Raw genomic sequence first — 13,912 nt, forward strand, 5'->3', positions numbered from 1 at the left:
GATTGGGAGATGGGGATGAGACATAAATGGCTTTTATTTTAGAAAAAAATGGAACTGTCTCACTTCCATGGATGAAGTTTTCTACCTTGACTCTTGTGGTCAATATTGTCCCTTTTATTTCTGTTGATTGCCTGTCAGTAATACCTACAGTACAGGAGAAGAAGTCTTACTGCCTGGCAGTGATGGAGTTAGGGACAGGATGGTGCAGTGGAAACCCAAGCAGGCTAGAATGGGGAGACAGTGGGAGAGACAGGCGACTTGACTGCTTACCAGTCACTTTTGACACCTCGTGGCTCAGATGGTAAAGAATCTGCCTTCTATGTGGGGGACCGAGTTTCAATCCCTGGGCTGGGAAGATCCCCTGGAGAAGGGCATGGCAACCCACTCCAGTATTCTTGCCTGGGGAATCTCACGGACAGAGGAGCCTGGTGGGCTACAGTCCATGGGGTCCCAAGAGTTGGATACAATTAAGCGACTAACACTTTGAATTTCCGGCACCTTGGCTTCCGGTCTAAGTCTGGTTGATCTCAGATAAGAACACATCACCTCAACGTGGGTCTAGAGCTTAGTCTATGTGACTTACGTTGGCTGCGCTGGGTCCTCACTGCTGTGTGCAGACTTTTTTTTCTAGTTGCAGCAAGTGGGGGCTATTCTCAAGTTGTGGTGCCCAAGCTTCTCATCGTGGTGGCTTCTCTTGCGGCAGAGCATGAGCTCTAGGGCCTTCTGGCTTCAGTAATTGCCGCTCACGGGCTCTAGAGCACAGACTCAATAGTTATGGCTCACAGGCTTGATTGTTCTACAACATGTGGGATTTTCTCAGACCAGAGATCAGACTCCTGTCTCCTGTATTGGCAGGCAGATTCTTTACCACTGAGCCACCAGGGAAGTTCCAGTATACATGATTTAATAGGAAGTACATCCAGTGAACTGGTCTTGCAACTGTGTAAGAAACTAGACCTATATCTTCATCTATCTCATCATAAGATATCACTGTCTCAGACCTTAACCGTTGAAAACAGAATACACAGGAGTGTGAGTGGCAGCTTGGTGTGTAAATTCAGAGGCTCTGAAGTCAGATTTGAATCCAAAATTGCTGTAAAACCTAGTAATTCAGTTATTCTCTGTCTCAATTTTTACAGCTGTAAAATGGACATACTAACATCTATCTCAGGGGGGCCTTGTGAGGGTGAAACCACCTGGAATAACATGGCTTGTAATACCTTGGCTTAAGTAGGGTACTCAGTCGATGTAGAGAGTATCCTTCTAGAGGCTGGCTGTCTCCTCATACCGTCACGGAGGACACCAGTGACTTCCGCAGAGCAGCCGGTAGTGGGTGAGAGGGGCGGTTCCCTGATCTGAGCATCTGGGGAAAGCTGACTTGGATAAGCTGATACATATCATTACCACGAGGCGTCTCAAAATGTAGGAAGCTTATACTGCGAATCTCTGAGAGTATGTAGCCTTTCCAAACTAAATTTTACCATTTTCTTTAACCAAGAACTCACAGAACTAGTGATACCAACAGTAGCCCCTATCCAAATTCTATTCTCCCCTATATTCACGGTGAAGCTATGCCTTACATGGATGCCCTGTTGTCTTCATGACATCCCTTCTTGAGCAAATATGGTTGGAACCCCAGTAGGGTGAACAGTGAGACTTAATAGAATGCCATACATAGAGTAGATCAGGGCCTTGAAAAGGACATCCAGAGAGAAACTTGCGGTCACTGGGGGATTATCTTCAATCAGACTTAAATCAAGTTGACCACCAACTTTATATGTGTATGTGTGTGTGTATTTTTCATACACACACACACACACATGTGTGTGTGTGTGTAGTGATAGGCAATTAAGACTTAAGTCTAACTCTAGGAAATGTTTTTGCTTCTTGACTTTACATAAGATAGCAGGGTCTTCTAACAGTAGCCAGAAATTAAACGTTAGAAGGTGAGGGCTTGAGAGAAAACAGCCATGAGACTCAGAGAGATGCTTTTTTCAGGTATCAGAGGAAACTTCTGCTCCAAACTCTTCAGATGTGAGATGGTCCTTCCATCCTGCTTCTTGCTTCATAACCCAGAGTAAGGCTGGTATCTGTAGAGTTCAGTGTAGTTCTGTTAAAAAACTCAGCTCCTTATAATATAAAAAGATCCTCAAACATGGAAAAAATGCCTTATCAAGGTGCTTTTACATCTATAAGGTATTTCATCTCATTTTGAACCTGCTCCTCTGTGATTTGGGATTCTTAGAGCGTTAGAACAAAGAGGTGGGGAAAGTCAGGGTTATAGATTTCCTGCTGGTGTTGTTACAAATTATGAAAATGGAAAAACAATAGAAGCTAATAGGATATGGCCTGAAATTGCAACATTTTCCAAAATATCACATGTGAAACATTTTTGTCAGGCCCCAAAGGAAAATGGTTTAATATGGTTTGGGTTTCAATTTGAGATGTCACATTGATGGACTGATATGGGCAGGAAGTTTGGAACTGAGGGTTATTTTGTTATTTACTAATAAATGAGATTACTTCATCACAAGAAAATATCACAGCATTTCTTTTTAATATTTGGGCATAGCAAAAAAATTGGTAAGTCCCAGCCGATGAGAAAGTCCAATTTCTCATGTTTTTGTAAGGATTATTTTTCTCCATTTGTTTTGAGTCGGAAAGAAGCAATTCTCAGCTGCTGCCTTTGTGGAAGCTGGGACCCTCTGTGCCTCTCAGAGTGACATCCGTGTTATTAGAGCGAATTGGCTGCTCAGACATGGAGCAGTTCGTGACGCCCCCTGACCCTTTTGCTCTGAGGACACAACATTTCCTCTCCCAGAAACTGCCCAGAATTCCACGGGAGACGTGTTGGCACCCACGCCATCTCGGTTATAAACAGCACCACCTCGTCATCATGCTGTGTCATCTCTTTGCCATTTAAATGGAACAGATGTTATTTTTGCTCCAAACTGGATTGCAAAACATCTTTCTTTCCTCTTTTATTTTTTTTAGAAGCTCCTCTTTGCCAGTTAACATAATCCCGTAAACAATCATACCTGAGTAAGTTGCCTGGTGGAGTGCCAGAAATACTTGTTTTGAAAAGATAGCACATAAAGAACTCGAAAAAAGGATGAGTTAGGTGGGCGGCATTGGGAATTGACTGCAAAGCCAGAGCTGCTGATTCCGAGGCTCGGGATGCTATTGATCAGCCTGTTAGAGATACTTCAGATGCCCAGGGTGGGTCTGAGGGGTCAGCCGTGACCTGGGCAGCTGGTGAGCACATGCTGGGTAGTTTGTAGAAGCAGATGTGAAGGAGTAACTGGGATGCCTTACAGCTTCTGAGTGACAGATCCATCTTCTCCGACCAGGTAACTCCCTGCTCTTGAACCCCTCCATGCAACCAGACCTGACAGTGAGCCGAACCTACAGTGGGCCCATCTGTCTACAAGACCCCCTGGACAAGGAGCTCATGACGGAGTCCTCACTCTTTAACCCTTTGTCGGACATCAAAGTCAAAGTGCAGAGCTCCTTCATGGTCTCCCTGGGAGTGTCCGAGCGAGCCGAGTACCATGGCAAGAATCATTCTGGGACTTTCCCCCACGGAAACAACCGCAGCTTCACAACAGTACATCCCAGAAATAAGACGCCCTACATCCAGAACCTGTCATCACTCCCTACACGGACCGAACTGAGGACCACGGGTGTCTTTGGCCATTTGGGAGGACGCTTGGTAATGCCAAATACAGGTGGGTGGTAAGTGTGCGTTTGTGTATCTTCTCGTGTTTGAACGTATTATATTTACATGACGATGTCCTGTAAGATCCATTTTTAAGATGTTGACTCGTCTGGTGTCAGAGTGAACGCCACCATAGCTCCAGAAGTTGGCTTGATTTACACGGCAACCAGAAGCAGCGCTGACATTACATTTTGCATCTCAGCATGGACCGTACACGCCATCAGATGCCCTGTTAGGGCTGACAGGCATGCTGGCTCAGAAGGTTTGGGTGGTCCCTAGAGTTTAAGACCCCTGGAAATATATTTGCTAGAACATGATCAGGAAGCACAGAAAACATACTTTGATATGACTGCCGAATACCATGTTTATAGTGAAGCATGGTTTACAAACAAGTTGCTAGATTAGTGAAATGACACTCAGATTCAAACGTCCTCAGTAACTGACCTAATGAATACAGTCAGCGTCCATCACCCTTGCTATCATGTTGCTTTATGATGAGCAGTGATGGGGGTTCCTTTTGGGGTTGCTCTTTTGAATTCAAGCTTGGCTCCTTGGCTATATAGTTCTTAAGAGTGTTTTCCTCCTTTTGGTTGGAAGATTTTCATGTTGTTTCGATGTGTATGGCCCAGATAGCTTTGACTCTACCTATGCGTTAGTCTTCAGAGCTGCCATCTAAGACCCAGCATGGAGGAAGAGAGCAATCCCCACCCCTAGTTTCTGATTAATAAGATTTAGGGAGTGCTCTAAATCATCACTGTCAGCTTAGAGGAAAGGGAAAATACCAGATCTGCCATTGTTGTTAAAGAACTGGATAGCACTGAGCTGGGATCGGCAGGGCCTTAGCAGATTTCTCTGTAGGGTAGAACAAACCCACCTAAATTATCAAGCATTTTATCTTGTACAGTGAATTCTGTAGTAGGACTAGCCAGACGCTACTATTCTACAGCCTGACCTTCTAAGTAGATTAGTGACTTGTGCCTGCCGTTTGTCCCAAGTTGATGATTGATTTTCCTATATCCTTTGCTTCATTAAAAACTTAATTTCAGGGAAATAGCCCTCCAATGCAGAACCAATGATGATGGTGTATTCTAAATTTGCAATTCTCTAAATCTTCTTGGATGAGTAGAACATGGTAAGAATCTTTTTATATATATGTATGATGCCCTCCTCCTGGTGAGATATGACAGACAGGAGGTCCATGTGTAGGGAGCAGGTGGCCATATTTACCAGGTACCTTTCTTCTTGTTTACTTCCGTGGCAGTAAGGAGTCTGCCTGCAACGTGGGAGACCCGGGTTCGATCCCTGGGTTGGGAAGATCCCCTGGAGAGGGAAATGGTTACCCACTCCAGTATTATTGCCTGGAAAATCCCATAAACAGAGGAGACTGGCAGGCTACAGTCCATGGGATCCCAAAGAGACGCGACTGAGCGGCTTCATCTCTTGTTGTTTAGTTGCTGAGTCATGTCCAACTCTTTTGCGACCCCATGGAATAAGAATCTGTAAATTGCACATGCGGGGTCTAGAAAAGGAAAAAATGCAGACCCTGCCCTTTTGAAGAGAAGAGTATGTGTATACATCAGAATTATGAATTTGCATGTTGAGTTTTTGTACTTTTATATTTTTTCTACTTTCTTACCTGATGGTTGCCACTTAGGTGGCTCTGAATAGTTTCTGGTTGAGTAGATGGGTCCACACTTGTCTTCCCATCCTCATCTGTGTGTGTGGGTACATTTACACAGCTGTGGAGGAATTGCCAAGATCCATCCATGTATAACCTGTGTTTAATATTCATCATAGAACATGAAATGAAATAATGATGGCAGATTTTTTTCTTGCTTCCCTTCTGTCTTGAGAAGCATTTAGGTTGACACCCCAAAGTTCCAGTAGCGTTATCTATGATTCCCAAACAACTCTGTGAAGGGGCGTTTTCAGAGCTCTGCATGAGAAGCCCTAGACCAGACTGAAGCTGTTCACTGGGAATGAATTTGAGGAAAAATAAGTGCAGGGAATTGAAACATATGCTCTGTTATTTGCAGAACATAAATGTAAAATATGCCCTGGGGAGCTAAAGTCTAAAGAAGCGAGGCACAGAAATTAAATTGTTCTCATGCTACCCATCCCAAGTTATTGTGGGGTGCCTGGCAATGGTTTGTGAGAAAGGTTGGCAGCAGTCTCCACACTCTAAAAATCATTTATTATGCAAAATAGGAACCAAAAAACTCAGGTGGTTCTGTTGTGCTATCAAATAAAAGGCTCTCAGGGTAGATAGAGTTTGGGGGAGAGTATATTAATCAGAAAAAGCTTGTGAATGACATGTTGGAAATGGATACATCTTTAGGGGACCACAAGTGTGAAGAGTTCCTACAGAGCCATCATTCTTCATAACATATAACTTGCCACCAGCACCATCAGCTCCATGACCTTTGCCTCTGGTGTTTGACCATCTTCAGTTTCCGCATACAATTTAGATAATTAAATTGGGGGAGGGAAGTATGTTTAAAGGATCATCATACAAGTTCTGATGGAAGGAAAGACGGGATCGTTTAAAGCTCCAGTGATCCTACACATTCAGGTTGAATTTCGCTGTATTATGAATAATATTTCAATCTAAACACAAGGAATTAAGCTGACTTGAAAGAAATGCGATATGATCTGCTCTGCAAACAGCCCTTCCTCAAAAGTCCACACATTTATTCTGATTCGATTTGGGAGTGGACTGTCAGGCCCTGATGATCTGCAGAACACTGCACATCTCAAAGCCTGGCTGCTGGTTTTTTTTTCCCTCTTTACTGAAAGTTTTCAATCCTGTTCATTTACTCATATATTCATGTTTATTTTCTGAGAGCTTACTCTCTGCCAGGCATTGTGCCACGTGTTACAGATGTAACAAACCATTAGTGTGTGTTTTTTTTAAACACACTGTATGATTTTATTTGAAAATTTAGAAAAGACTAATCAACATGTCAGAAAGCAAAGAAATGATCGTCTGGGTTGGCAATCGAACTGACTACTAAAGGGTGCAAGGGTGCTTTTTGTGGCAGGGAAATGTTCTATCTTGATTGTGATGGTAACATGAGCATATACACTTGCCCCAAAATTTGTTGTTAATTTGTATAACTTAAGCGTGTGAATTATACCTTAATCAGGGAAAAGAGAAAAATGGGAGCACAACAGAACTCTTTTGGGTTAATTGCTCAGATGGCATTATTTCTTGATGGTGACTTTCTGTGCTCTATCTCTAAATAAGGTCTAAATGTCTCCGTTATCATCATAGTGTAAAACAGAGGCAACAAAGTGCGATGGCAAGCTAAGAATACAGAATGTCTAGGGTTGTGTATTTGGTTTGACATTTGCGCACGCTGAATATCACGCATATAATCATTTCTGCTCCCCAGCAGGGAAGGATGTAATGGAGCCCACTTCATTTGGCAGCTCCATTTAAGGAAGGATGGGCAATTAGAGGAGGAGACTGATCAGAGGCCACTGAATATGGCAATTACTGTTCTACTGTTGACATTAGGGTCTAGAATATAAATAGATACCCTAGCTGAAAAGCTGTGAGCAAGATGTAAAAGGGCCTCATTTTTAGTGAAAGATACTGATGATAACTAATGTGTCACTGAAAAATGTTCATGAATGTGAACCACACAACTTGTTTTGCCATGAGTCTTCCATGTCTCGATTCTATAGCAGCGAACAGGAACACAGAAGGATATCAGTAAAGCCTGCCATCTCTAGATTTAAACTTAGCAGCAGCAGCCCGAAAGCTTCCTGTGTAATTACATTAGCTGTAATGAAAGGAGAAAAGGTGAGTGCTGCATTATTCAAAGGATAGAAGGATACCCTGAGATTTTACTTTGTCAAGATCTCAACTGTGTCTCTATTTTTTTATAAACAAGAAGCTACTTTAAAGAGACTCTCTGCCCTCTCTAGATTCTTCTCTTTTGGCCAAAGTGAAATATTTACTGCATAACATTCAGGAGAAAAGAGAGGAATTTCCCAGTGTGGCACCCCACCTTCGTTACATGATGTTCCTGAAGTGAGTTTTCTTTCAATTGGACATTGATATGAATACGGCTAAGTCACCTTTAGCCTTAATCTTTTCTAGCTTCTGTTTGGAAATACAGAGCCAAATAGTGGCCACACAAGTTCCTAAGCTTATCCACAAGTTTTCCCTCCTTCAGTTCTCTTGACAAAATACACCGCTCCATCAGTCACCTCCCTAAGCTGACTTTAAGATGAAGCCTTTAGAAGACAGTTACACACCAGGCTCTAGCAAAAATGTTACATGGCTCACTCATCATCCTAGATACCTTTTCAGGAAATGAATGGATAGAAACAAAGCAGAGAAATACCTTTTAAATTTTAGAGCCGACTAACTGATATACTGAAATTCTTAGTCTCAGATATGTATGATAGTGCCGGGTGTCAGGATACCTAATCTTATAAATAAGAGACTTTTTACAATGCCAGGAAGGCTTTAATTATTGAAATTTCTATTTATTTCTATTTACACTGTTCGTGTCAAGTTCTGCTGAACAGCAAAGAGATTCCACTGTGTGTTTGTGTATATATACACATACACTCTTTATCGTTAGGGTTTAGCCCAGCATAGCAAATGTAGCTCCCTGTTCTATTCAGTAGGACCTTGTTATTTATCCATTCTATACATAATAGTTTGCATTTGTTAATCCCAAATCATCCTTCCCTGCCCCATTCCCCCTTAGCAACCACACGTCTGTTCTCTATGTCTGTGAGTCTGTTTACTTTGCAGGTAAGTCCGTTTGTGCCATGTATTAGCTTCCACATGTAAGTGATACCATATGTTTCTCTCTCTCTCACTTGTCTAATAATGTCTAGGTCCATACATATTGCTGTACATGGCACTATTTGATTTTTTTATGGCTGAGTAATATTCCAGTGTGTGTACACACACCCCACATCTTCTTTATCCGTTCATGTATTGATGCCCATTAGGTTGGTTCCAAGTCTTGGCTACTGTCCATAGTGCTGCTCTGGACATCTGCCCAGGAGTGAGATTGCTGGATTTTATGATAGCGCTCTCTACTTTAGTTTTCTGAGGCACCTCCATACTGTGGTCCATGATAGCTGTATCAATTTACATTAGGAAGACTTTAAGTAAAAATCTAAGTATACACTTGAATGATATGCCTTTCTGTATGTCACTGAAGGAAACAATATTTTCTTATTTTGGACTTTGTGGAACTCTTATAAATTGCTGTGAGGTGGTCCATCTTTGAGAGCATCTGTAAGTTATTCAGCTGAGGTGCTTCCGGATAACTGGAGAATCTACAAGTAACTTCTTGGCTTTTTCTATTTCAGGGGTGAGTTTGCTGATACCACACGGTGCCATCCCAGAGGAGAATTCCTGGGAAATTTACATGTCCATCAACCAAGGTGAACCCAGGTAAGAGACAGAGAAGGATGGCATATTAATGAGATCTTAAGTATGAAATGGAACTTCTGCAGAAAATCTGAAGTTATTAAGATAATGTGACATAGAGGTATGTGGGGGAGAGTGTTCCTACATGACTGGTAAGGGGGAAAAAGCAATTGCAAACCTGTTGGCTTTCCACTTGTAGACTGCTAGCAAGCCAAGTCACCAACATCTAGACACCAAAATCAGTAGCTGTCCTAAGTTGCTTCGGTCATGTCCAACTCTCTTGGGACCCCATGGACTGTAGCCCACCAGGCTCCTCTGCCCATGGGATTCTCCAGGCGAGAATACTGGAGTGGGTTGCCATTTCCTCCTCCAGGGGATCTTCCTGACCCAGGGATCAAACCTGTGTCTCTAAGGTCTCCTGCACTGGTTCTTTACCAATGGCACCACTATCAGTAGGGTCTCCCCACAAAGAGTCACTGTCTCAAAGAACCCTCCTCTCAAAAGAAAAACATATCCTCCTGGGGGTACTCTTTGGTTTTACACATTATGAAAAATGCAGAGAATAACTGATTTGTGACCTTTTAGCATCAGCAGAACTCCTGCCCTATAGCCGAGAGACAGTTTCTTAAGCAGTTTTTCTCAAAGAAAGAAAGAGTCTACACTTCAGTAGCTTTCAGATCTGACAAATTTCAGCAGCATTAAATTCAATTACATGAACAAATACAAATCTTGCCTCATACTTTTTTAATGAAAGTAGCTGGTTATTTTCCTAGTGCAACTATGGTGTTTGTAGAAAGGTTGCCTTCCTCCACATAAGATAAACCAAACTCCTCTTTAGAAAGCAATTTCTCTTATCAGCTAGATCTGTATACCTCTGGCATTTTCAGCCGTAACATCTTGGTTGGTTTAGAATAGATTTTGTTGTTAGCAAAAAAAAAAAAAAATACACGAAAGAGAAACAGATGGTTTGAACAAACTTTGATAGCTATCTCCATAAGAGGATTTGTTAGTATCCAGTGGTTTTCAGTTTCTGCTCTATGGGATTTGAGAAAAATGGAAGAAAAGGCTCTGCTAGTTGGCTGTTGGGGAGGATTGCTTGTAAGCCATGCTATGTTGGGCTCTTGTGTTATCTGCTCAGTTCTGTAGACTGATGTCCTTTAGCTGGGCACCTGGAGACATTCCAGTGTTTTAAGTATCTGCACTTGGCAAAAGGCAAACCAAGAAACTGAAGTTTTATTCAAAATCTCAACTAAGCAGACCTCACAACAAACTTCTCTGGAATAGTCACCGTGTTTTTCTCTCTTGGGATAGATTTATGGAAGCAACTCTACCTGTTCAAAATTGAGGTCATGGTCAATTACACATAAGCTTCTAAATGCATCATCCTTCAAAAATCAAATTTGAGGTAGAATCCAGGCAACCTTGCCTGAAAATCATGGCCTCTTGCAAACCCTCCTCCACTCTGCATCCTGTTCCCTTTGTGGTAATGAGTCTACAGAGCCTGTGTTCAGCTCTTTCTTCACAAACCCATCCCTACTTTCTTCTACCACATTATGCGAGAACCAGCCTAGGAGTCTTTCACAAATTCAAAGGCACCTAATGCACAACTCACCTCAATCCTCACCTTTTAGACCCTTCTTCTTAGGAGGGCAGAGCTAGATTGCATCCGAAGACATCAAATATGCAAGGACTTAAATAAAAAGGCTCAAAAGTGGGGGAACTAGCTCTTGGGACATCCTGAATTTGAAAGAAATACATAAAAATTTGCCAGGGCCCAAGGCTTTGAAAGATGCATTTGGCCTCCTGGGATCACACCCTGCTAAGCTTTGCAAGTTTCAGGTTTATCAATTTGGTTTACCCATCTGTAGCTAAGGTGTAAGTTCATTGCTGCCTTTCCGGAAGTTGGACAGAAATAGGAATGATGTCCAGAACTTCCCATCTATGAGGTGAGCATGTAACAGAGGATGGAGTAAAATTATAGGAAGCACACATTTCCATTTGCCAAAACCTTCCCAGCTGTTCCTGCCTCTCAAGGAAATAACTGGTCACTAAACTGCAGCCCACTTACCCTTCCTTGGCTGTTCTCACTCCTTTTTAAGGAGCTCCAAGCTACATACTGAAAAAAAAACACTAAAAATAGGAAATGCCTTTTAGTTCCTCTGTTTTTAAAGCTCAGGTAAATTTTTTCCATCCTTGCTAAGGGGCTGCTCCAATCTGAGTTCTGCTTTTAATCCTGTGATTAATCAGGAGACCACTGACTTACCTATTTAGTGTCCTCTCTTTTCTTTGTAAGATCACTTGAAAACCCATTTTCATCTTATGCTGTCTGTCATTCTGATCTTGATGAGCTCAGATTAAGACCCATTTCCCCAAGTTCGTAAAGCTGGAACAGCACTGCTCTGACTTTTAGTTCAGTGTGTGAATTGGACTTTCTGACTGCCCATCTTGATTCTGTGTTTAAGGCTGTTCCATTCTCCTATTGATGATACATTTCTGTTACTCTTTCCTGAGTTACATCCCTGGTGCAGCAGGGTGATGACTTAGTGGAACTGTAATGGATGGCACAGATGCAAATTCTTTAGCAGATACCCAGGGTTGTAGCTGTGTGGAGTGAACCACAGACTCAGAACAAACCCCTGTATTCAAATAGTCTCAGATGGATATACTTAACATTTTGCTAAGTTTGAAGTGAGGTTGTTCTTTGTCTGAATTGAATGTGCCCTATCTCTCTTAGAACATCCTACTTGCATACCTGGGAAATTTCCAAGAGGGGATTGTATTGAATTAGCCAAAAATTTCATTCAGATGTTACAGAAAATCCAAACAAACTTTCTGACCAACCCAATACTTTCTGTTAGGTGGAATGATGTCACTTTCCTTCCTCAATGTTCCTGCTTTGTCTATACTCTCAGACTTGAACCACCATCCTAATGAAGCTTTTCTAACTACCTCTTCTATCAGTCTGGACCTTTGGTTGGTCATAATGCAGAGGAAATAAACTCTGCTGACTTTGCACGCATATAGGTACACATTAAATAGTTTGCTAGGAGGAGACCTTGCATCCTTGGAAAAATACTTACTTACCTCTGTCTCAGTATAACTTGCAAGGTGTTTAAGTCATTTAATCTCCCCAGTAAAAAGAAAAGGGGGGGGGGTAGTTTGTACAGATTTTGCAATGAGTAAAAAGATGAAGTTTCCAAGAAAGGAAGATGCTCCGCAAGGATGTATTACTTACCAGCTGATTTGGAATTTGACTTCAGGACATCTGACTCCAATTCCATGGCTCATAGACTAAAGGATGCCACCTCTCCTTGACATCAGAGACTTTAACAGCTTTCTGACCTTGCATTATAAGGCTTAGACCCTGGAATTGCTCTGTAAAAGAAGCAGACAGAATCAAGTTGAACATTCCTTAGACATCTACAGTGGTAAATTGCTGTTGTTATGTTATAGCTGAGAGAAGAAAGGCTGGAAACAGGTGTCACATCAGTGCTGAAACTTAGTGGACATGATGTACAGAGACTTTTGAACTCGGTGGCTAAGAGTGTGAGCTCAGGCATCTGAGCCCTGGGTTCAGACTCACTGCTCTTATTCATGTGACTCTAGGTAAGATAATGAAACTCTTTGACTGTGGGTATATAGTGGGTACCTATCTATTAGGGATTTTTATAGGATTATATGATATATACAGTGATACTATAATTTTAAAGATGATAAAGTAAATCCTAATTAATACATTGTATTTGATAAAATATTTTACCTATTAATACTTTAGATAGGTTATATGTCCTTTAATCTTCTCATCCCTCCTGTATAGTAAACAATAATTATTCTTCTAATTTTGTAGATTTGAAAATTAAGACCAAGAAAATTTAGTACATTAGCCTTAGGTGGTAGTGGGATTGGGCACCAAAACAAAAGTTTTTGACTAATAATGTATTTTTTAGACTGTGTCCCACTTTAAGGCATATTATTCTTAAGTATGGTAAGATGTGTTTGATGAGACACAGGGCTTATGCCTAACAATGGGAATACCATGAAGCATACAGAGAGGGTTCCAGATTTGTGGAAGACAATGGTAACGTGATAATTCAATGTGGAATTGTGGTGCAATAGAGAATTTCAGAGAGATCAGTGGGAAAATGGAGGAGACCTTAAGTCTATTCTAAGGATGGATTTACAGAGGGGGTAGCAGGGAAGATGGCTGAAAGATCAGCAGAACTTAGCCAGACAAGAACAGTGTAAGGGTTATAAAACCCAGGGATTTCTAGCTCCAAGATACATTTTCCAGTATTTATACCCAGTAGAAGGTAGGAAGGGGGTGTTTAGGAGTAGATAAATCCAGGCTCTATTACTGTTGTTATTCAGGTGTAGTTGCTTTACAGTGTTACTTTCTGCTGGATGAAGAAATGAATCAGCCATAAGTATACAACTTCTTGGACCTCCCTCCATCCCCGATCCCACCCCTCTAGGTCATCCGAGCACCAAGCTGAGCTTCCCACCAGCTGTTTTATACAGAGTCGTGCAGATCTGTCAGTCCTAATCTCCCAATTCATTTCATACCTCTTCCCCTCCTACCAGTGTCCACACATCCCTTCTCTGCATCTACATCTCTATTCCTGCCCTGCAAATAGTTTGCCATTCTTTATAAATTCCACATATATGTGTAAATATATGATATTTGCCTTTCTGTGTCTGACTGACTTCACTCTGTATAACAGTCTCTAGGTCCGTCCACATCTCTACAGATGACCCAGTTGGGTTGCTTTTCACGGCTGAGTAATATTCTA

General features: G+C 41.7%; 1 protein-coding gene across 2 annotated transcripts in view; it reads left to right on the plus strand.

Moving 5' to 3' along the window:
• Positions 1–13,912, plus strand: part of UNC5D (unc-5 netrin receptor D) — a 615,641-nt gene that overhangs the window by 535,970 nt on the left and 65,759 nt on the right. For both annotated transcript variants that reach the window (XM_061134611.1, XM_061134612.1), the window contains 2 exons: positions 3,351–3,728; positions 9,062–9,146. In XM_061134611.1, coding sequence (XP_060990594.1) covers positions 3,351–3,728; positions 9,062–9,146 — 463 coding nt within the window. The remainder of the gene's footprint in view (positions 1–3,350; positions 3,729–9,061; positions 9,147–13,912) is intronic.

The sequence above is a fragment of the Dama dama genome, chromosome 32, assembly GCF_033118175.1.
Source record: "Dama dama isolate Ldn47 chromosome 32, ASM3311817v1, whole genome shotgun sequence".
Classification (NCBI taxonomy): domain Eukaryota; kingdom Metazoa; phylum Chordata; class Mammalia; order Artiodactyla; family Cervidae; genus Dama; species Dama dama.